This window comes from Enhydra lutris, unplaced genomic scaffold (genome assembly GCF_002288905.1).
Source record: "Enhydra lutris kenyoni isolate GAN:26980312 unplaced genomic scaffold, ASM228890v2 scaffoldscaffold6, whole genome shotgun sequence".
In the NCBI taxonomy this organism is placed as follows: domain Eukaryota; kingdom Metazoa; phylum Chordata; class Mammalia; order Carnivora; family Mustelidae; genus Enhydra; species Enhydra lutris.
In genome coordinates, this window is record NW_019154090.1 from 46,278,634 (window position 1) to 46,301,283 (window position 22,650).

Below are 22,650 nucleotides of genomic sequence, written 5' to 3' on the forward strand. Positions count from 1 at the left end.
TTTGTATGCATCCAATATTCCATCCCATATTTGAGAAGTTCTTCAAGTTGAGTTTAGGTGGGTTTTCCTACCACATAGCTCTTACCCGTAGTGTTAAAAAGGCATATGATAGAGGTTATTGAAGTGTTTAAGTTCCTAGAAGGACTCTTAGAAAAATACAGTCAGCTGTGACCTAGGAGATCTCCCTCCCCACCCAATTCTGATTCCATAAATCAGTCAACATTATTAGTAGCTTAACTTTGAATAGAACAGAGCTATCTCTCTTATTTTTCCTCATCCCATTCTTCACCATTGTAATTTGCTTAGATGTAATATTTTTAGACTAATTTTTTGTTAACTTCAAATATAGGGGCGCTTGGGGCGCTCAGTCAGTTAAGCGTCTGCTTTCAGCTCAGGTCATGATCCCATGTCGGGCTCCCTGCTCAGCAGGGAATGTGCTTCTCTTGCTCGCTCTGCCTCTTCCCCTGCTTGTGCTCTTCCCTGCCCTCAAATAAATAAAATCTTGGAGGGGAGGAACCTTTAAATATATAAAACTTCATATGATCTTAAAATTAAATTTTCTTCCCACGGCAGTGGCGCAATTTTCTATTCATCTGGAGTAGAGAGACAGACAGACAGACACACACACACACACACACACAGCCTTTGTTTTACCTCAGACTCAGCGTTCTGGCCTTCTTTGTCCAGTGCCCCCCATCATTTCTCCTTGCTGATCTCTCCTTTCTGTCCCTGACCGTCCTGTTGCTCTGCTCTCTTTCACTATGTGCTTTGGCTTCTCATACTATCTTAATTCCTATATCTATACCACTGTTCTGTATTTTCTTTTTCCCAGTTGTTTTTTGTTTCTGGCTCTTCCCAGTGAGCCTGTGTTGTAGGGGTTTTTGTTTTTTGGGGTTTTTTTTTGCTTTTTTCCTTTGAGTTTCTTCTGAATTACTGTAATGATTTCCCAGCTAATTTATTTGATTCCACCTTCCCACTGAATCTACTGGCATATGATATGAGGCTTATCTTTGTTAAACACTGCCGCTCCTCAGAAATCTTCACTCTGTATTGTCAGTGGAATTATACTTCTTTGCTTTTTGAAGGCCTGTCCTGGTTTGGCAGAGCTATGGCTCTGTGCCTGAATCCCCACAGTTCCTCAAGGACACCCGCCTCCTCCTTCAATGCAGGCTCTTCCCATGAGTATCCCATTGACTTTTGTGCCTTCCTTACATTGTTTGGAATGTTCGTTCCTTTATATCTTATCTTTCATAGCTTTTCTTCTCTTCTGAAATGTAATGTGAAATTTATATATTCTTATATGTTATTTTTATCAGTAGCACTGTTAAGATTTTGGTGGTTGTTTTTTTTTCTTTTTTCTTTTTTCTTTTTTGTTTTGTTTGTTTGTTTGTTTGTTTTCTCCTAGCACCTGGCATAGTTCTAAACCTGTGTAAAAGCCCAGGTGTTCATGGTGTTCATAGTGTCAAAGCCCAGTGTTTGCCATCGTCTTCCAGCAACCCTTATTCCTTCAGAGGAGTGTTCTCAGACTTTCTGTGAATCAGGCAAGGGGTAGGAGGTTTTCTAAAAATGTGAATTTTTTTTTTTAAGATTTTATTTATTTATTTGTCAGAGAGGGAGAGAGAGCGAGGGAGCACAGGCAGGCAGAGTAGCAGGCAGAGGCAGAGGGAGAAGCAGACTCCCGATGCGGGACTCGATCCCAGGACGCCAGGATCATGATCTGAGCCGAAGGCAGCCGTTTAACCAACTGAGCCACCGAGGCGTCCCTAAATATGTGAATTTTTAATGTAACCATTACTGCAGTATTTGTAAGACTCATGGTTGGCAAGCAGATAACTTGAAATCAGAAGCCTAGAGGAAGGGGAATACATAGAGTCAGTCACAGATTTGATGGTGAAAGCTCTTGGGAGGGCTTAATTTCCACTACCTGGTTAGCCTCCTCTGATAGAATGTCAGAAAAGATATCTTAAGTCCTATAAACTTAAGTGCTTTAAAATGTCAAGTATATGAATCATGAAGTTTTTCTTACAAGAACAGTTTGCATTGGTATGCTGATTTAGCATTAATTAAGGAATGTCAGGGGAAGGTAGAGTAAAAATATGTAACTTGATATTTGGAGTTTTCTGCTATCTTTGTGAAGTGTGCTAGCACTCAAGCAGTAATAGTACTTAAAATAGCATTTCTAAGGCTAATTCTTAAAGTGAATTGAGTTGGAAAGGGGTGTTGTACATTCCATTCCTTTTCTTTTGAGACTTTGCTATAGTATTTTCTTCTTACTAATAGTGTCTAAAGTGCTACTTATAATACAAATAAAAGCACTGCTCAGTTTTGTTATTTTCAACAATGCTTAGGTTTATAGTTTTTATATTTTGTCCTTAATGTGCTTGTGATGACAATTAGGTGATTAAAATAACAGGGAGGTTCCCTACCAACCGAAGGATCCATTATGTTACTCCTGGACATGATGGTCTGGTAGATAGAAGCCTAGGTTTTGTAAGTCAGCTCTGTGCCACCTGGAAGAAGTGGTGAAAAACGCTTGTGTTTACAGAGTTAGATGAAGCAGTACACATCTAAACACAGTTCTTTTACCTCAGAAGGGCCACCTGTTGAATCTATAAGCTGTTCTGTTAATTCATTTCCTCCCTGAAGGTGCTTTTGTGTTATCTCAGTGTTACTGCTTTCTCTCCCCTGACTCGCTCCACAGTTAAGCTCTTTTGTTTCTGGTGGTAGAAATTGTCAAGGATTAATCTTGTTTTTCTTCTTTATTATTTCTATTTTTATTTTTTTTATTTCTATTTTTATTTATGTATTTTATTATAATAACATCATTTTTGTTATTTTAGTTTTTCTGTTTATAAGAATTTTAATTACATAAACCTGAAAAAAATGAGGGAACTTTGAAAGGTTGGGTCTCAATAAAGTTCCCCTTTGGGACTTTGACTAATGGGCTCCTGCCTGGTTTATGTGTTTCAGGTTTTGTTTTTTGTCTTTTTTTTTTTTAAGATTTTATTTATTTATTTGACAGAGATCACAAGTTAGGCAGAAAGGCAGGCAGAGAGAAGGGGAAGCAGGCTCCCCACTGAGCAGAGAGCCTGATGCGGGGCTCAATCCCAGGACCCTGAGATCATGACCTAAGCCAAAGGCAGAGGCCCAACCCACTGAGCCACCCAGGCGTCCCTGTATTTTCAGTTTTTGGAGAGGTTTGTTTAAGTTGTGGCTGGTGTTTCACATTGGAAAAGTACAGTTGAGTTGTGCTTTTCTTTTGTTTTATTTTCTAAAAATATAATAGTTCTTAGTATATATTTTTGGGAACAAATTACTTAAAAAAAAACACTCTGAACCAGTGAAAGCTTAACTCATTTTAGGAGAAAATAAGTCTTCAAATTGTTCTCCAAGATCCAAGGGAAAAGAATGCTTTAATCTTTGAGATCAAAAATAGCATCACTTGTCTTCAGTGGGGACCTCCAATCTTATTTTTAGATGCTCCTTTTCTGTCTCCTAATAGTTTGTTTCCTATGAAGTATATAGATCACTCTGTTGAGTTTGGTTCTGAGGGTAAGTAGGGGAGATGTTGGAGATTTTTTTCCCATTATCTTAGAAATTTTTTCCCTTTTAGAACATGACCATGAATGATGGAATTTTTAAAGCAGTTTTATTGAGGGACAGTTGACAGTAAACTGCACATATTTCATAAATAAATGGGTTTGTTTTCTCAAACACTGGTTTCGGCTGTCTTATTATGTCTCTTGTAACCATTATCCTTCAGGAGAGATTATCCCTGTGAACCTGGGGTTCTCTCTTCTGCCTGGGAACTCGTTACGTTGACTGTTTCTTTCATTTAGTTTCCATTTTTCTGTACATCACTTGCAGATCTTCATCTCAAGCCCTCACCTGAATGTGATCTTCATTCTAGTTCCAGCCCTGCCATTTCTTTTGCCTGTCCAGCATTCCCACCTCCAGCGCCTATTGAAGGCCCTTACCTAGACTGTGTCGATGATCTTTTGGTTCTCTCTTTCTTCTCTCTTACACACTGTTGCCAGGAGTTTCTTTTTGAGTTGCATTCCTGATCATGTTTACTCCCTGACTACCTGAAGTGATTTCACATTGTGGTCAGAACAGGCTCTCAATGACATTAACCCAGTTTGGCCAGCCTATGTTCCTGCTCACCTCTGTTCACAAACTTGCTTGCTCCAATCTAGCTCTTCTCAGCTGAGGTTTCACTTGGGAGTTAAGGCTTGAGACATTGGGATGCCTGGGTGGCTCAGTTGAGTGACCAACTCTTGATCTCAGCTTGGATCATGATCTCAGGGTCATGAGTTCGTCTCCTTTGTTTTGCTCCACGCCCGGTTCCATGCCCAACTCTACTTAAATTTAAAGAAAAAAAGGCCTGGATGCCTGGGCAGCTCAGTCAGTTGAGCCTGCCTTCTGCTCAGCTCACAATCCTGGAAGTCCTGGGATCGGGTCCTGTATCCGGCTCCCGGCTCAGCGGGGAGTCTGCTCCCTCTAACCCTGCCTCCTCTGTGCCCTCTCTCTCTCTCTCTCTCTCAAATAAATAAAATCTTTACATAAATAAATATATAAATGATTTTTAAAAGGCCCTCAGGCCAGTTCTCAAACTTAAAGCATTCATTTCATGTAACCAGTCGGTTTGTGTCTTATTCCTTTAGAATGGGACTAGTTATATGTCTTTCTTGGGAGAATTGAGGATGTAATCACTCAGATCATTTGTATAGGGATGGCTTCTCTCCCAGATCCCTATTGAGAAGGCTGCTCCAATTAAACTGAGCTATTCCTTAGTACCTTTGGAAGCCCTTTCCATGTCTTGGTTACAGTAATTTCTTCCCCTTCTGTAACCAGTCCTGTCCCACTTTATATCATGACCTCTTGGATGATGTTTTCCTTGGTCCCAGGTGAAAGAATCCTCTTCCCTCTCCCCCTTGCACACATGCTTTTATCCCATATTAACAAAGACATGAGTGGAAGGTATGTGTACACACATCCTTTGACTCAGCATCTTTTCTGTGTCTGTTATTGCCTTTTCCACTTTCTTACAAAAATGTTATTAAATATTTCCTATTTCCTTTATCAGAAGGGGAGGCAAGCTTGATGCCTGGCCAGGATTTGTACCCCCACGCCCACCCTGAGACTGTGTATGCTGTGGGAACTCTTAAAGTTTGTTTGGTAAACTGCTGAAAAGCTCTGCTGACACAAAGATAACTGCTTTGAGACATTCTAGTTGCAAGTCTTGCTTTTTATTACTGATTTTCTCTCTTTACTTTGTATCTGGAAGGCCCTAACGAACCTCTGTACTTAACTACCATTTTCTCTGTCACCCTCTTAAACCTGTAACACTGCCCTAAGCCACTTTGCCCAGTAGAGAACATTTGAGATAAAGACAGTTGCCAGTGAAGAGTGAATTGTAAGAGGAATTGATTCAGTAAATGAAGTATTGTTTAGCTGCTCTTGAGATCAGCATTTTTATTATAAATGAAGTTATTTTTGTGTACTTAAAATGTAGTTAAATCCCAGTGCTACGTAAGTAGGTCCTAATAATTTAAAGTGGCAATATTTGAAGAGAAAAAAGTTAGCTATCTAAAATGTCAACCAGTTCAATAAAACCTTCTTGAGTAGAAACGTTTTCCTGCCTCACATTGAGGTCTTTTATCCATTTCAAGTTTATCTTTGAAGATAATGGTCGAGTTTCATTCTTCTATACATAGCTGTCCAGTTTCCCAGCACCATTTATTGAAGAGACTGTCTTTTTTCCACTGGATATCTTTTCCTTCTTTGTTGAAGATTATTTGACCATAGAGTTGCAGGTCCCCATCTGGACTCCCGAATAAAACCGTTTTCAAGTGTAATCATGGAGGAATTTTAGAAAATAAAAAGCACAAAGAAGGAAAGGAGATAATTATACAGAACATATCACTGATTACTTTTTTGAATATATGCCTAGGCTGTTGTATACATATTGAAATGTCAATTGAGGATTCCATTTTTATGGAGAACCATAGTTTCTTTAACCAGTCCACTATTAAATCCCACACTTAGGTTTTAGTTTTTCAGCATGAATACAAATGTCGTGAGCATCCTTATGGATAAACCTGGTACAGATCCAGAATCCAGAAGAGGCATTGCTATATATCAAAAGGAAAACTTAAATATTTACCAGGCTTCGGGACATGCAAACCCCACCAGAGAGGAAGCTTGATCCAGCTTATACTCAACAGTCTGTTATACTCAACAGTCTGAGTGTACAGATTTATAAAATACAATAAGCTTTTTGTGTAGTTTTCAAATTGTGACTGTTCCTGATACAAGGGAAACATTAAGAGAGCACGATAGAGGGCTCCAACTGGGAAATTTAACGTTTTTCCCCATAGATTATTTGTGTTCACTTTCTGATTTTGTGAGTATTTCTAGTGGCATTTGCATCTTTTCTTTCTTGCCACAAGAACTAATTTTCCCTAAGATGCTGGAGGGTAAGTCTTTGCCCCACACTAAACAAAATTTATTGTCTTTTTGTTGTTTGTAAACCTCTTCCCCCTGTCTCCAGTATCCTGTTGGAATTTCTCAAGATTTGAAGCAGTATCTGTTTCTTCTCTCTGATCACCCACAGTTAGCTAGAGCATGGCTTTTCCCACAGAGAAATTTACATGTAGGCTGTGTACTAGGGATTAGCAGCACTTTGGTGAAAAAGATACTTAGCTCTTTGGCAAAACTATTGATTAAAATAATTTTTGGAGAGAAGACTTTTGAATTTTAGTTACTCTTTTTAAACATGAAAAATACCTCAGTTTACATAATAGTTGAGCCAAGGTAATATAATGAAGTCATTAAATTGTATGTTGCTCTCTCCTAGTATTAATTTTAAAGACCCACAGTTTGCTGAAGACTACATTTTTAAAGCTGTAATGCTTCCAGGAGCAAGGTAACAATGCGGTTATAAAATATGAACTATCTCATTTTATTTTGTATGAACAGTGTTTATTCCAGTACTAAATATTGTATTTTCAAATGGTCAGAAAACCAGCACCAGTACTGAAACCTAGTGACTGGGAAAAGTCCAGCAATGGACGGCAGTGGAAGCCCCAGCTTGGCTTTAATCGGGACCGGCGGCCTGTCCACCTGGATCAGGCTGCATTTAGGACTTTGGGGTGAGTAGTAGGTTGCTGTCCTTTGTATGTTTTGCTTTTTTTGAATCATTCACAAGGATTAAGTTAGTATTTATCCTACAAATATTTAAGAGACCATTAATTGAAACTACTTGGCAAATATTTTAATGACTTTGATACTCTCATGCTCTTCATTTTTAAAATTCACTTCTGTTTCTTTGGTTTATGCTTTATGTGTTATTTGAGAATTCTGTTATTTTCTCTTAAAAGGTTCTCCTGTCTTTCTGACAGATCTTTCAAAGTAATAGAACATTCTCTTTACCTTCAAGAAAGTTTTAGCTGAATTAAATGTATGGCAGAATCTGTTTAAAGTGTTAATCAAGGGGCGCCTGGGTGTCTCAGTCAGTTAAGCGTCTGCCTTCAGCTCTGGTCATGATCCCAGGGGACTGAGCCCCCCATGAGGTTCCCTGCTCAGCAGGAAGCCTGCTTCTCCTCTCCCACTCCACTTGCTTGTATTCCCTCTCTGTCTTTCTCTGTCAAATAAATAAGTAAAATCTTTTAAAAAAATAAAGTGTTAATCAATACATTACAATATATGATGCATAATATATAGCAAGTACATAATACAGTATATGATCAGTACATGAAGATAACTCAACTTTGATCCATATTCCTACTTCTTAGAATTTATCTTAAAATAATTTTAGAGGGGCATAAAGTTATATGCCCAAATCTATAGTGCATTATTAATAATAGTAGTACTAAATGAGAGGAATAGTTTAATAAAATGAGACATCACCATAGTGAAGTAGTGAATAGTGAAGTAGTGAAATAGTGAAGTACTCAATAGGTATACGTCCTATAATTACGAAGACAACGAAAAATATAGGGAAATGTTTCATAGAATTGAAAATGGCAAGTTACAGATCAGAAGTATATGTAGTGATAGCAATAGCATGGGTCCTTGAAGGCAAAACTTAAATATGATACAAAAAAGAAAAGTAGACTCACTCTTTACATTAATAACTAATTATCAGTTAAGAATCTTGGTGTGGCAAACAAACATACGCTATCACCCTTACCATTGGTACTATTTTGAACTTTGTTAATTATAAATCTTTTAAGTTTGTATTATCTTTATCAGATCTAGTAGTAAAGGGACAACTACTAGCATTTATTTAATTTATATCAGCTGTCATGTAATGAATCTGTCTATAAATTTTTTTCTGGTTGGTGGGATCCTTTTACAGCCATGTTATACCAAGAGGCTCAGGGGCTGGCGTTTATGGCAATGCTGCACCACCACCTGCAACTTATCAGGGGAACTTATACAGGCCGCTGTTGAGAGGACAAGCCCAGATTCCAAAACTTATGTCAAGTAAGTTTTTACAAATTGATATTTGACATGCTAAATGAAATATTACAGCAAAGGTTGGTTTCTAATCTCATTGCTAGAAAGATGTATTTTATCAGGGCAGAGATAGTGGACTATAAAAACATAGAAGAATTATAAGGGAATGTAAAGTCTTTCAGATACTTTTATTTTGGCTGTATATAGTTAATTGAATAATATGAATTGGATTTCTTATTTTCATCTATAAATATGCACAGTGAACCTGTGCAGAAGGAGGTGTGTGGAGTGAATTGCTGTTTATTCCATTAATACAAGTACTGGGGCAGTTAAATCCAGTGCAGTAGATGTGGAATTACAACCTCTTAATCAACTGAAAGACAATAGTATCTCCCTTTCATGATGCACATTGTATGTTGTGATGCATGTTAAGATAAAGCCAGGTATTGCTTTAGGTAGGAATACTCCTTTAACTTCGTGGTTCTGTGAAAATCTTGGCCTTTCCCTGACCCCTTGTAACCTGTTTTGTGGACAGAAGTGGTTCAGAAATGTTACCCACTGAAAATAATTACATGGCATTTGGATTATAGTGGAAAAGGAGAAGAAGGAGTTAAATGTTAGGCTTTTTATAGATTTTGTATTAATTTTAAATTGTGTCCCCATATTGTTATTTTTTGAGCTTTGTGGCTGTGTTCAAGTCATGTGCCAGGTTCTAAAAACCATCTTCTTCATAAAGCCTTTGCTTCTCCATTCCTGATTATCTGGTTGCTACCCAACCAAACTGGGACAGCATGGTGGTGGGGGAGACATGATGTGACTGTGGCAAGATGCTAAACCTTTGTTAAATCTAAGTGTTACTTTATTCAGTTTCTTTCTGATTGTTGGAAATATTTCATGCAAATTAAATTAACAAAAACAGGGGGCTGCTCTGAGAAATCTTTTTAAACCAAAGTTGTAGTTGTCAAAGAAATACCAGATTAATGTGAAGATTGTTGGGGAGTATTTATCCTATGTGCCTACCACTGTTTTCATGCTAATTAAGTTACAGGCCCACCTTTTTTTTTTTTTTTTTTTTTTTTTTTTTTTTTTTTTTTTTTTAAACTACCGAGATTTTCCTATTTTCCTGGTGAAGTATCCAGGAAGAAATTGGTTCTGAAGGTCTCATTCTGTCTTAGAGCTCTCTCTTTTCAGTGTATTCTCTCTTCCTGTCTATCTCTGTCTCTCTCTCTCTCTGTGGCTTTATGACATTGAATGGAACAATATTAAGACTACATGAAAACTATGGAGTTCAGAGGTTTTATTCTATTTAGTGAAACACAGAAAGGGCACAGAGTTTAATGGGCCTTGTGGGGATCTGCTTATTGCAGTAGTTTACTTAGCTGCTTTCCCCCTAAGATTTAGCAAATGACATTTCTGAGTATTTCCATATATATATCAAGCTATGCCACATTCAACAGAGAGGTCTTGGAAGAGTCACCTATGCCCTGACATTTTACTAGTAAATGGTGAAAGCATATCCAGCTTTTGATAAAGCCAGCTGTTTATTGACACATTCCTTATTAGTTCCTTTTTTTTATGACTCTTCACCATGTACATCTATCCATAATGGTATCATAGCTTCCAAATAGGAAGAAAAAAATGAGATGCAGAGTGCTAGTACCAAGTATATTCTCTATGGCTTAGGTTAGCTGGTATTTCTCAAAATGATGGTTATGAGGCATTTCTGAGGTTGTTCCATTTAGTAAACTTTGAGAAATTTGGAGAGAGGTTTGATCAGCAAAGGTGAAAGCATGTGTTCTCCATTATGTAGCTTCCTTTCATTTCTTGTTTCCTAAGGCCCAGTCTCTGGACCTGCTGTCACCATAATCCAGATTATCACCCAGACAACTACTTAAAACCTTTGAAAATCTTTTTTTTCCACTTAAATTGATTGATTTTAAATATAAGATTATATCAAAAGTATATGACATTGTATTTTTTCAGATATGCATAAAAATAAGTACATAATTATAAAGATAAAATGTTTGTTCACAGTCCCCAGAAACTGATCTTATATACCACCCGTGGTATGCATACCACACTTTGGGAAATATTCCCTAGATCTTCTAGGGAATCATAGACCCATATGGGAATCTATAAAAACCATGGACTGCCTTCACAGAAAATAAATCACTTACTCAGTATGGTATTCATGTAAATCCAGGTGCTTCATTCTCAGGTCCCCTTTCATCCTGCAGGATCCATCTCCAACAGTAAGAGTAAGAAGAAAGTCAGGAAGGTCTTTTATTTATCAAGGTCACATCAGAGGTAAAGAATTTCATGTCTTTCACGGCCTGTAATTTTTTATAGTTCTTAAGTTTGTCGTCTTCATCAACAGTCAGCTCTTACCAGATTAGCATCTGTGCATTTTATTTCAAATAGTAGGGTCACCTCTCCCTTTTTATTACCTTGAGTCTCTCATTTGCCATTGTTACCGGTCTTATAAGTGACTTTAATTAGAATCTATTTCAGTCAGAGTCTCTATTTTTATTATATCATTAAAAATAGGGAATATGTTTTGTAAAGTAGGGATTGATTTAGGGCAAGAAATGAGTGTCCCTCTCTGCCTGGTGACTTGTGAACACTGAGCCACCTGAGCATTAATGCTGGGACTTTCAAAGGGAATGGGAATGGTAGGAATGAAAAAGTTTATGGGAAAAAATCAGTAGGAATGTGCTATTCAAACTGAGCCTACTGAGGGGAATTTGGGCTACTCTGGCTTGATGGAAAAAAAAAAAAAGAGTTTAAAATATATGGCAAAAAGTCAGGTGGTATTAAGCTTAGAATAACTGGGGGCGCCTGGGTGGCTCAGTTCAGCGTTTGCCTTTGGCTCAGGTCATGATCCCAGAGTCCTAGGATCAAGCCCCTCATTGGGCTCTCCCTCTCCCACTGCTTGTATTCCCTCTCTTGCTGTCTCTCTTGTCAAATAAAAAAATAAAATCTTAAAAAAAAGAAAAGCTTAGAATAACTAGTACAAAATTTTGGGAGCATAAATGGGAACCAATTAAGAGGGTGGGAAAACTGATTTTTTTTTTCCTCCATACTTGTAGTGACATTTTAAATGGATTTTAACCATAATACATGTTAATTAAAGGAAACATGGCAGATAATAAAATATAAACACCCGTAATCCCATGGTCCTGCAATAAAGCAGTAGTTTCTTTCATTATATTCTTACATGCAATTTTTGAAAATTGGATTATTATACATGTATCTTCATATGCTTTTTTATTACAATGTAACATATAAAGTTCTGAGTCATAAGTGTGAAGTTTGATTAATTTCTATTCATGTAACCACTACTTTGATCAAAAAGTAGAAAGTGACCAGTCTCCAGAAGGCCCCCGTTATGTTCTTTCCCAGGTGCCACTCCAGCCCATTAAAGTAATTATTTTCCTGACTTCAGTGTCATAGATTTGTTTCATCTGTTTGTTTAATGGACTCTTAACATGATTGACCTTTTTGAAGATTTCCCCTCTTTTGTTCCATATTTTGTTTCTGAGATTTATCTGCATTGTTTCTGCAGCAGTTCATTCATTCTCACACTTCCTCTGCTCCATCAGTGAATATGTCGTCATTTCTCTCTCTTTGGGATAGTGTTTGGGTTGGTTCCCGGTTTGGGGCTTCTGGAGTAGTACTGCTATGAAATTCCTGTGTGTCTTTGAGCACACATAAGTAAACATCTCTGATGGGTAGGTATGTACAAGTAGTGGAATTGCAAGGCTAAGGTCACGTGCATGTTCAGCTCTCGTGAATAAAAATGCCAGACACATTTCCCAAGTTAAATTCAGTTTATACCAATTTACATTCCTTTAGCAGTGCAGGGAAGGTCCAATTGCTCCACATTCTTACCAGTCCTTGGTATTGTCAGTCTTTACACCTGTAGCCATTCTGCTGGATGGGTAGTGGTCTTCTACTGATATTTAATTAACATTTTCAGATGTTTTAGCCAAAATTTTTTTCTGATTTTTCTCCCCATGAATCTGTCAAGATGGTAACCAAAGTGCATGTGTTAAGTACATTTATTTTTCCTTCCTGTGTTAATTAGATGTGTGGAATAATGTTAATTCAAAACTTCTGAAATGTTGAAAGTCGTTTTAAATCCCTGATCCTGCCTTCTTGAAACCGTAAGCTTGTGAGCCTCTTGGTTAAGGTAGTGGCTCTCCTCTGATCTTCCTGAAGTAACCTGGAGAGTCACCTATACCAACAGCACAAGTTCATCTGAACTGTGGAGTAGCATAGTGTAGCATGTAGCGTGGTTAAGAGAACATAGCCCCTGCTTTTACCGTGCCACTTAGGAGCCCTGTGACATCCCCGCCGCCCCCCACCTCATTTCTAAAATGGTACTGAGAATACCCCTCTCACAGAATATCCATAATAAAGGACTTTAAGTTATTAAGCACTGGAAGTGGTGCCTAGCACACAGTAAGTGCTATGAGGGCATTAAATATTAAAAGATCAGTTTTCTTTTTTATAGAATCTTGAACTGTGAAATTTGGTCAGAAATAGTTACAGTAAAATTGAGATCTAAGCCATTTAATTTTTTTAATGTTTGTAGTATCATAGCTATTTTCTTTATGTGGTACAAAATAACACTCAAGGCAGGCCATTTGGTCAAACTCTGCTGTAGGTGTTTTTCACTGTTGGTTTTTGATTTGTCTTTGATGTGTCAGTTTTTGGCTGATGAGTAATTGTCTGGGTACTGATAACTTGCTGGAGTCAAGTGCAGCCTTGAGTACTCCATGTGAATAAAACATTTCATTTCTGTAACCCAGAGAACCCAGTATGTCACTTCTCTTCATTTCAGTTGGTAAACTTGTCAATTAGCTGCATTTGGAAAGTGATTTTTGATTAGTGCAATCAGTAAACATGGAATCTTTCCTGTGATTGCCACGCTGATTAGGTAAATTGTCACTTGAGGAGCTATTGGCGAAGCCTTAGTTTATATGGCCTTAGAGCTTTAGAAAAGGGATAAGTTTTTAAAGACCAAAGGAAAAAATTAACTGTCATTTTTCCTCTCTCGCTGGTACCTTTCTGAAGTGCAATTCACTACCTCAGAATTTTTTTTTCTTCCTCTCAATGGATCTTCTGTTAGAGCCATACAAATGAATGATAATAAGTTTGTTTTACCTTCTACTTCATTACTTATCAGCCAGGAAATATTTCTGCTTTATGAATACTTAAGGGTTATATATATTTCTCGGAGCCACATGAAGAGATTTGTTTAAAATTAGCCTTGAGGGGCGCCTGGGTGGCTCAGTGGGTTAAAGTCTCTGCCTTCAACTCAGGTCATGATCCCAGGGTCCTGGGATCGAGCCCCACATCGGGCTCTCTGGGCAGCAGGGAGCCTGCTTCCCCTTCTCTCTCTCTCTGCCTGCCTCTCTGCCTACTTGTGATCTCTGTCTGTCAAATAAATAAATAAAATCTTTTTAAAAAATAAATAAATAAATAAATAAAATTAGCCTTGAAGGTTTTCTTTGATCCTTTTTATTTTTCTTTTCTTGGTTGAAAGCAAGAGATGTTTTAGTAAGTGTGTGACAGAATTTTTACATCTTAGGAAATTTGCTTAGGTTTTAACAAAAACTATAGTTTTTGCATGTGCTAAATGTGAAAGCAGTTATTCTGGAAGTGAGAAATAGTAAAAGCAAAATAGAGTGTGAAGTACCTGGCATACTAAAAATGGAAATAGGGACTTTGGCCATTTGTCTAGGCAGGTGCATAGGTAGACTATTAAGAAGGATTCCTTCTCTCTACAGACAGTATTTGTACTTAATGAGCTTTACATTCCAATTCCACTTAGAAATATTGTTGTGCTTAATCTAACATGAAGCATATTTGAATCTAATGAATATGTATTCTGGATGATGGTGACTTTCCCTCCATTTGTTCTGTTTCTAGGAGAAAATATACAAGATTTTTTTCTGCCTTTATTTTTCATGAAACATTTTTGAGGTTTTTCTTGATTTAGATGTGTCTTATTTTTGCTTAATTTTAAATTTATTAGGGATCCTGTGTGGAAGCTTCTACAAGTACCATGGAAAGTTTGTATTCTGTGATGATACCATGTATATAGAGACCCCATGGAACCAAAATCACGGAATTAAGTCTTCATGGTAAAAAGAGGCATGTTTCCAGGATGACTATAAGTGATTCTGGGACATGTGAAATACAGAGCTAGACAGAGGTCCAAATGAAATTCACTGTATTTCTTTTGATTTTGGTTAGTTAAATTAGCTAATTTGATATATGTAAGATGCCAAAATAAAATATACTTCTGGAAACATTTTAACCAGTTCTCATGAAACTAACTTGTGTACAACATCTGCATAGACCAGTGGACTTCCATGTTTAACAAAGTAATGATCAAAGAGGCACCTGGGTGGCTCAGTCGGTTAAGTGTCTGCCTCAGTTGGTTAAGTGTCTGCCTTTGGCTCAGGTCATGATTCCAGGATCCTGGGATCAAGCCCCAAATTGGGCTCCTGTTCCTCCTCCCCTCTGTGCATGTTTTTTCTCTCTTTCACTCTCGTTCTTGCACTCTCTCTCAAATAAATCTTTAAAAAAGGAAAAAGTGGCCCAACAGTTTATTTTACTTTCAGTAGATTGCTTTCTCATGAATGGTAATGTGTTGAAAATCATGTATGTGTTGAAGTAAGTGTATTTCACGTTTTTTTGTAGTAATAAACCACACAGATTATCATTGCTGTTTTTGTAGGAAATTCTGGTTTTACCTCTAATGATTATGATTTCCTGTTTATATATGGTCTGTAGTAATGATTCAGAAATTATTCTGGGCCTGTAGGGATCCTTCTTTCCCTGTTGGCTGTGGGTTCTGTGGTGATAACCCCCATGTCCCCATTCAGGTTTGGAATATCTAATGACTGCATGAAAATTCCTCAGCAGTGTTCCTCAGTTTGACCTCTGCTAGTAATGGCTTTTAAGAGATGGAAAGGGTCTTAATTGAAATTGACTAGAGGTGCCACCTTCCTTTTTATGTTTTTCTTAGATTTTATTTTATTTCTTGATTTTTTATTAACATATAACATATAACATGTATTATTTGTTTCAGGGGTACAGGTCTGTGATATATCAGTCTTACACAATTCACGGCGCCCACCATAGCACATACCCTCCCCAGTGTCCATAACCCAGCCACCCTATCCTTCCCATCCCTCTCCTCCAGCAATCCTCAGTTTGTTTCCTGAGATTAAGTCTCTTGTGGTTTGTCTCCCTCTCTGGTTTTATCTTGTTTCATTTTTCCCTCCCTTCCCCTATGATCCTCTGCCTTATTTTTCAAATTCCACCTATCAGTGAGATCATATGATAATTGTCTTTATCTGATTAACTTATTTCGCTTAAAGTAATACCCTCTTAAGTAATTACCTTAACGTAATCCATCCACATTGTTGAAAATGGCAAGATATCTTTTTTTTTTTTTTTTTTTTTTTTAATGAGATGCCACCTTTCAATTCAGAATGGGTCTCTGCATGAAAATAATGGTGGTGAAGGCTTCCTGCTGCTTTCCAAGAGAAGCATCTATTGTGGGTTTGGCTGCTGGACACTTCGTGCTGGCCGAGGCGCAGTGCGCTTTGGCTGCCCCCCTGCTCTGGCCAAGGATGGTTATCTCTTTAGGAAAACTCTTCAGGGGGCAATGTCAGCCTTGTTGAGGTTGGGAGAGCCCAAAACAGTAGTAGTTGTTCACACTGTAATCATGTGAACAGCTAGATCCTCTGCTTGTTCCATGTTCTCCTTTGTGGGGCTTTAAAGCATAATTCCATTTTTCTCTCCACCCCCTCCCTTTTTTAAGTAAACCCAGATTGCATTTTTTTGGTTCTTAACCAGAGATAAGCTTTCATTTCTTCTTTCCTTTAAGGAAGTAATTTTGAAAAGCATGTTTCTAGTTTGTGTTTCCATTAAAATGTGAGTCTGAATACATTATGGTAAGCCTTGTTGTCCTTGGGTCTCAGGAGTCTGGAGGAGGTTACTGTCCTCACACAGTGAACTCATTAGACAACTCCTGGAACCAGCTGTTTTAATTAGGTCACACACAGACCCTGCTGAAGGGTGGCCAAGGTGACTGCAAGACTGGAGACCGGAGCAGAGCAGCACTTGGTTTACATGACCTGCTGAGCTGCTGAGTGCCCGCCTGACCAGTGTTTGGGGCTGCTCCTTTCAGCTTGGTTACATGCAGGCGTAGCAGCCATTTAGTTATTCCTTGGAGTCAGATGTTGCCAGTTCAGCTTTGTGTTAGAGGAGAAAGTTTGAGTCTCAGAAAACAATGGAAAAGTGGGTGGTCCCTTTATTAGCATCTTCTGGCCTGTGTTGGAGAAATGCATGCCCTCCACTTTGTTGTGATAGCTAGGTAAGCCAGAGTTCCTTCCAGTTTCCATGCTTAAGGGGAAATTCTCAGGATTTCTATTGAAGTTACTATTCTTCCAGTTGTATTTATGGAAAAGAACCTAAATCCCTTTCTTTTGCACAGCATTTAAAATAAAAATGTGAAAAACATACCTTTACATACTCATGCATACATACATAGGTAGTGAGAGAGAAATGTTGGAGTTTAATGACTAAGACTCTTGAAACTATGTTTCATTATCAAAGGAAAAATAATGAAAAATTTACTGACCCTGTTGATTTTGTGTCTTTTTACATTTGTAGTTTGTATAATTATGCTAGCTTATTTAGTTTGTATTTTGTCTCAGATTTTTTTTTCAAGAAATTTTTATTTATAAGAATATAATATGGGTAGCTGAATAGTGATTACTTCTTAATTGAATTCTGGAGTTTCTTTGATGTTGAGTTGTGTCAGTTCTTTATATATTTTAGATACTAACCCTTTTTCAGATATATCATTTGCAAATATCTTTGGTTCTGTAGGTTGTCTTTTAGTTTTGATTGTTTGCTTCAGTCTGCAGAAGCCTTTTATTTTGATGTAGTCCACTAGTTTATTTTATGCTTTTGTTTCCCATGCCTCAGGAGACCTATCTAGTAAAATGTTGCTGTGTCCTATGTCAGAGAAATTACTGCCTGTGCTCTCTTCTAGGATGTTTATAGTTGTGATTACTTAAAATCTTCTGTTGACCCTTCCCTGTTTATTTTCCAGATATGAGGCCACAGGATTCCTGGCGGGGTCCTCCTCCTCTTTTCCAGCAGCAAAGATTTGACAGGTAATATTAAAGCAAACATGACTTTTAAATATTTTTCCACATCAACATTTGAGTTTTGGGCTTTCTCCAGGGTTTGAAATGTACTTTCTTCCCTCTAAACAGTTTCTGTTGTGCTTCTTTTAGGAAAATAGATGCCTAACACATTGAATTAAAAGACTCCTCTTTATATACTTTCCCACTTCCCTTGGTCCTTGCCCTTTATTTTAGTGAATGTTTTAAGGTGGCCTGAAAAATGCAACACAGAGGGCTTAAAATTGTATTAGGTTTTGGTCAGGCTAAACAAATTTCTTTTTAGAAGGCTTGTGCAGCTTAATGAGGCATAACTAATGGTGTTCCACTTTTATCATTTCTGTGCGGGCAACACAGCATTAGTACAGACCAACCATTGATTCTTGCTACAGACCTCTTGAAGTCCTAATCAGCTTCTTTGGTACAACTTTTTCAGGGCTGACAAGCCTATTGTAGGGCAGTGTCACTGTAGGTCAGTAGTTATTAGTTGCCACTGAAAACAGTTTCTTTAACTGCTTAAGACTGAACTGAATTAAATGCAGAAGGGACTCAGAAAAGGATTATGGGATCTGCAGTCTAATAAGTACTGGGGACTAGGAAGAGTGTGACATGGTTTAATAACAAGGGATGTTTGACTTATGTTCTTTCATTGATAAGTTGTGTGCTCCTAAGTCAGGTGGTTTCTACATGACGAGACAGCTAGGCATATTATGAATAATTATATTAACATCTGTAGAATAATTTTTTACAGGACAGCTTTCAAACCTATCATTTTATGCTGGTTTGCCAGCATCAGTAAATGCTGAAACCAATTAAACCTATAGTAAGGCTTCCCTCTTTGCCTTCCCAATTCTAATCTGTTTTGTTCCCCTCTCTTTTACTGTTTTAGCAGTCTGATCATCTGAAATGAATAAAAGTGTTGTTATGAATGGGATTATAAATGTTGCTCCCCTTTTAAGAAAACTTTCTTTGGAGATTCCCAAACTTCATTTCGTGATTTTCTTCAAGAAGATTAAATCATGTTACTAAATTATGTATTAATAGTAGCAACTACTTAGTGCAAGCTGCTTTTTAAATTTAAGATGACTCATACAATGCCTGAATTTATGTTTTGTTTTCAATATAAGTGCCCCAAGCATACCCTACTTCCACATCTTTGGGATACTACCATTTTCAGACAAATTAGAAAATGAGTAAGGCTTAAATTTTTCCTAAATTACAAATTACCACATTGGAACTGATCTCATTTTAAGTAACTGTCTTTCTGCATTAAGTTTGTTGAGTTTGATTTTCAGTTTCCCTAGTTTGTTGCTTGCTTCTCTCCCGTGTCGTTAATAATAAGGGTTCGTAGGCAGAACCTTTACAGTCTGCCTACGAAGTGTCAGCACTGTGAGTGAACATGCCTTTAGAAAAGACTTCATTTATTCCTCCTAGCAAGCCTCTGAAGTAGATGTTGTTTTTACAGATGAGGAAACCTAGGTACACAGCAGTCGAGCAGTTTCCATACATTTCTCTTCTATACCATTCTTTACTAAGAAACTTTGACTTGAACAAACAACTTTTTAGAATGCTTATGTGAACATAATGTTATAGTAAAGCTGTAGGGACTTAGAGGAAATAAAGGATCTCCTTCCACTTTTGAGACATTCTTTCTTCATTTCCAGTGGCTTTGCTTCCCTCTAGACACTGAAAGATCTCCTAAGATCATCACCATTGTCCTGATTTCCATCAGGTTTTTGTTCTTCTGCCCTAGCCAAGTACTCGTATTGTATCCTGACTGTCTTTGTGAACCCAGCAGTTAGGGACAAGTTTTGTGGATTCATTTTTGGTCTAATTTTAGTTGGAAACTTGAAATACTACCTTAAAGCAGAAGTTAAATGTGAGCATAAGAAAATTCTTAGACCATGTCATTTAAGAAGCATAACATTCATAAAGAAAACAAAGTTTGAATTCAGCCACCTGAAATTTGTCCATTAGCCTGTTAGCAGATACAGACTGACAAGTGTGTCTAACCATTCTGATTTCACAAGGCGTAGAGGAGAAAATAAAAACTTGTAGTCACTTTGACTTTACTGAGATGTGACACAACTGGTAAGTAGTAGAATTCTTACTGGAACCAGTTTTACTGATTTTTTTTAAAAGATTTTATTTATTTATTTGACACAGGGAGAGCACAGGCAGGGGGAGCAGCAAGGAGAGGGAGAAGCAGGCTCCTCACTGAGCAGGGAGCCTGACCCAGGGCTTGGGCCCAGGACCCCAGGATCATGACCTGAGCCAAAGGCAGACACTTAACCTGCTGAGCCACCCAGGCACCCCTGATCCTTATTATTAGTTCAGTACTTGCCCACTGCACTATTTTGGGTATTTGGTTGAGAACCCTAACTAGAAAACAAAATGTTGAATGTACTTTTTTTTGCTAAAATACACTGTTTCTTGAATTTTCCTACTTTGAGGTAGTATCTATACTCCATATGTTCATTTCATTTAAAAATACAACAGGGGGCACCTGAGTGGCTCATTGGGTTAAGCATCTGACTCTTGATTTTGCCTCAGGTCATGATCTCAGGCTCGTGGGATAGAGCCCTACCTCAGGCTCATGCTCAGCAGGGAGTCTCCTTGAGATGTCTTTCTCCCTCCCTCTCTCTGCCCCACCCTTGCTTCATTCATGCTCTCTTTCTCTGTCTCTCTCAAAAATAAATAAATCTTAAAAAAAAAAAAAAATACAACAGGAACTGCCCCACCCTTGCCTTCTTGCACAGAGACGGGCCAGCTCAAACTGAGTGAATGGTAGAGAGTATTTGAGTTCTCTTCGTCGCTAGAGTTCTGCCCTGTTGTGCGTGTAATTCTTGCCAGGGAGGGCTTCTCTTTTCTGGCCATATCCAAGGTGGCCATTTACTTTTTAACTTATGGGCATTAGGCTTAGTCAGTCATGGAAAATCTTTAAAAACTGCCATATATATAAATTTAAAATATCCAGATTGGTTGTAGTGACTTCATATTGCAAGCTACTTTCCAAAATGGGAATTTAGAAACTTAAGAATTTTTTTTAAGATATTATTCATTTATTTGACAGAGAAATCACAAGTAGGCAGAGGGACAGGCACAGAGAGAGGGGGAAGTAGGCTCCTGCTGAGCAGAGAGCCTGATGTGGGGCTCCATCTCAGGACCCTGGCATCATGACCTGAGCTGAAGGCAGACTCTTAACCGACTGAGCCACCCAGGCGTCCCAAAACTTAAGAATATTGTTGTCATAGAAAAAAAAAAACAAAAAACAGAGTCTTAACCATAGAGGGCAAACTGCTGGTTACCAGAGGGGAAGTGGGTGGGGATGGGTGAAATAGGTGATGGGGATTAAGACACTCACTTGTCATGATGAGCACCAGGTGGTGTATGGAATTGTTGAATCACGGTGTTGTACACCTAAAACTAACACTGTGTTTTAACTATACTGGAATTAAATTTTTTTAAAAAACATTTTAAAAAAAGAAAATCGAATGTTGGCAATAATGTAAATATATATATGTAGTTGCCATCCATGATGCCAAATGCCTCAGGTAAGTTGTCTCAGTAGATAGCTACTAATTTAAAAAAGGTAAAATGTGTCAACCTCAATACTTTGGTCCCAGATTTAAAGTGTATTTTTGAAGGTAAATTTACTTGTAACTACTTGCAAATTAATACAGTTAGTATAGAAATATGGTAGACCTGTAGAAAAGAAAGGACTGCCAGTAAAAAGCAAAAGAGGATAGTACCTGTCCCTCCTACTGTTCTTTCTATTTAATTTCAATTAAAATATTTTTATAAAAATTATCTTTCAAAAACATTTTAAGTAATTATTTTGAACAAAAAGAGGACTTTGTGCTTTTAAATTGTGGCTTTGTTTCTAACCTATTTTTAGAATATAAAATAATGTAAAATTGCATTTATAATATCGTCCATACCAGCAGATTTTCCAGAAGCCCAGTTGAGTGAGTTTGATCATTGCAGAACTGAAAATAAAAATTGATTACAGTTAACACAATGTGTGAGTTGCATCTTTGGTGTGTCGGTTTTATGTTAATGGCCCAGTTTTGATAAGCCTCCTTGGTTACAGTACAAAATATTAACCCTTCACTCCTTAGAGATCAGAAGAGAACATTCCTGTCTCTCTGCATAATTGTTCTTTCCAAAGAGATGGGACACTCTTGCTAAAATATATTTGTATTAGTAATGAGCCTGAAAAATAATAAAAGCCCTGAATATATGGATATTCCCTCTGAGATATATTTTTTATTTTGAGTACAGCAGATTTTATTGGTTAAAGCTCTGGTTTCACCACTAACTGTGAAGAATAGTATTGGCTTCTCTATAGTTCTTCAAGGAGTTGTTCTTTGAGTCATCACACAAAAAGAATTATCTTTGGTATTAAAAAAAAACAAAAACAAAAACAAGCTCCAAGTGAAGGCAAGGAGAATGGGAGGGTAGAGAGGATGGATTCAGGTTTGAATAGTTGTGAGAAGAATGCATTACCCAGCATTACCCAGTGAGCCCAACTTCAAGCTGTTCCCCCCACCCCCAGCACCTGGGAAGTGAAATTCATATGCTGGTATGGTTGCAGTTAGTGCTTTAGCAATTTTAAAATTCTGTGATTTCTCCTAAAATCTGTAATGGCCTCAAAGCATCTGGTGTTAAAAATATATTGGAGAATTTTGCTTCTATTCTTTATAGTGACTGTTCTGTAAAATGGAAGTTGAAAATGCCTCGATAAAATTGTGTCTTACATGGTGATTATCTTTAGAAGGTGTATCTTGGCTACATTGTTTATGTGACAGTTTTACATTATTATTTAATACATCATACCTGTTGCTTTGTATCTGCAAAGTTAAAATAGGCACTTGAAGACAATTAAAACATTTCTTTTGACTAGTAATCTGGGCCGGCAAACTGGGTTATAATAGCTGTTGAATTTGTGTTCCCATGTAAACTGTACACC

The 22,650-nt window shown here is 37.6% G+C and overlaps 1 protein-coding gene across 3 annotated transcripts in view; it reads left to right on the top strand.

The window, feature by feature from the left end:
* Positions 1-22,650, top strand: part of LOC111141389 (5'-3' exoribonuclease 2) — a 92,966-nt gene that overhangs the window by 66,781 nt on the left and 3,535 nt on the right. For all 3 annotated transcript variants that reach the window (XM_022493900.1, XM_022493897.1, XM_022493898.1), the window contains 4 exons: positions 6,860-6,928; positions 7,023-7,154; positions 8,363-8,490; positions 17,606-17,669. In XM_022493900.1, the coding sequence (XP_022349608.1) occupies positions 6,860-6,928; positions 7,023-7,154; positions 8,363-8,490; positions 17,606-17,669 (393 nt within the window). The remainder of the gene's footprint in view (positions 1-6,859; positions 6,929-7,022; positions 7,155-8,362; positions 8,491-17,605; positions 17,670-22,650) is intronic.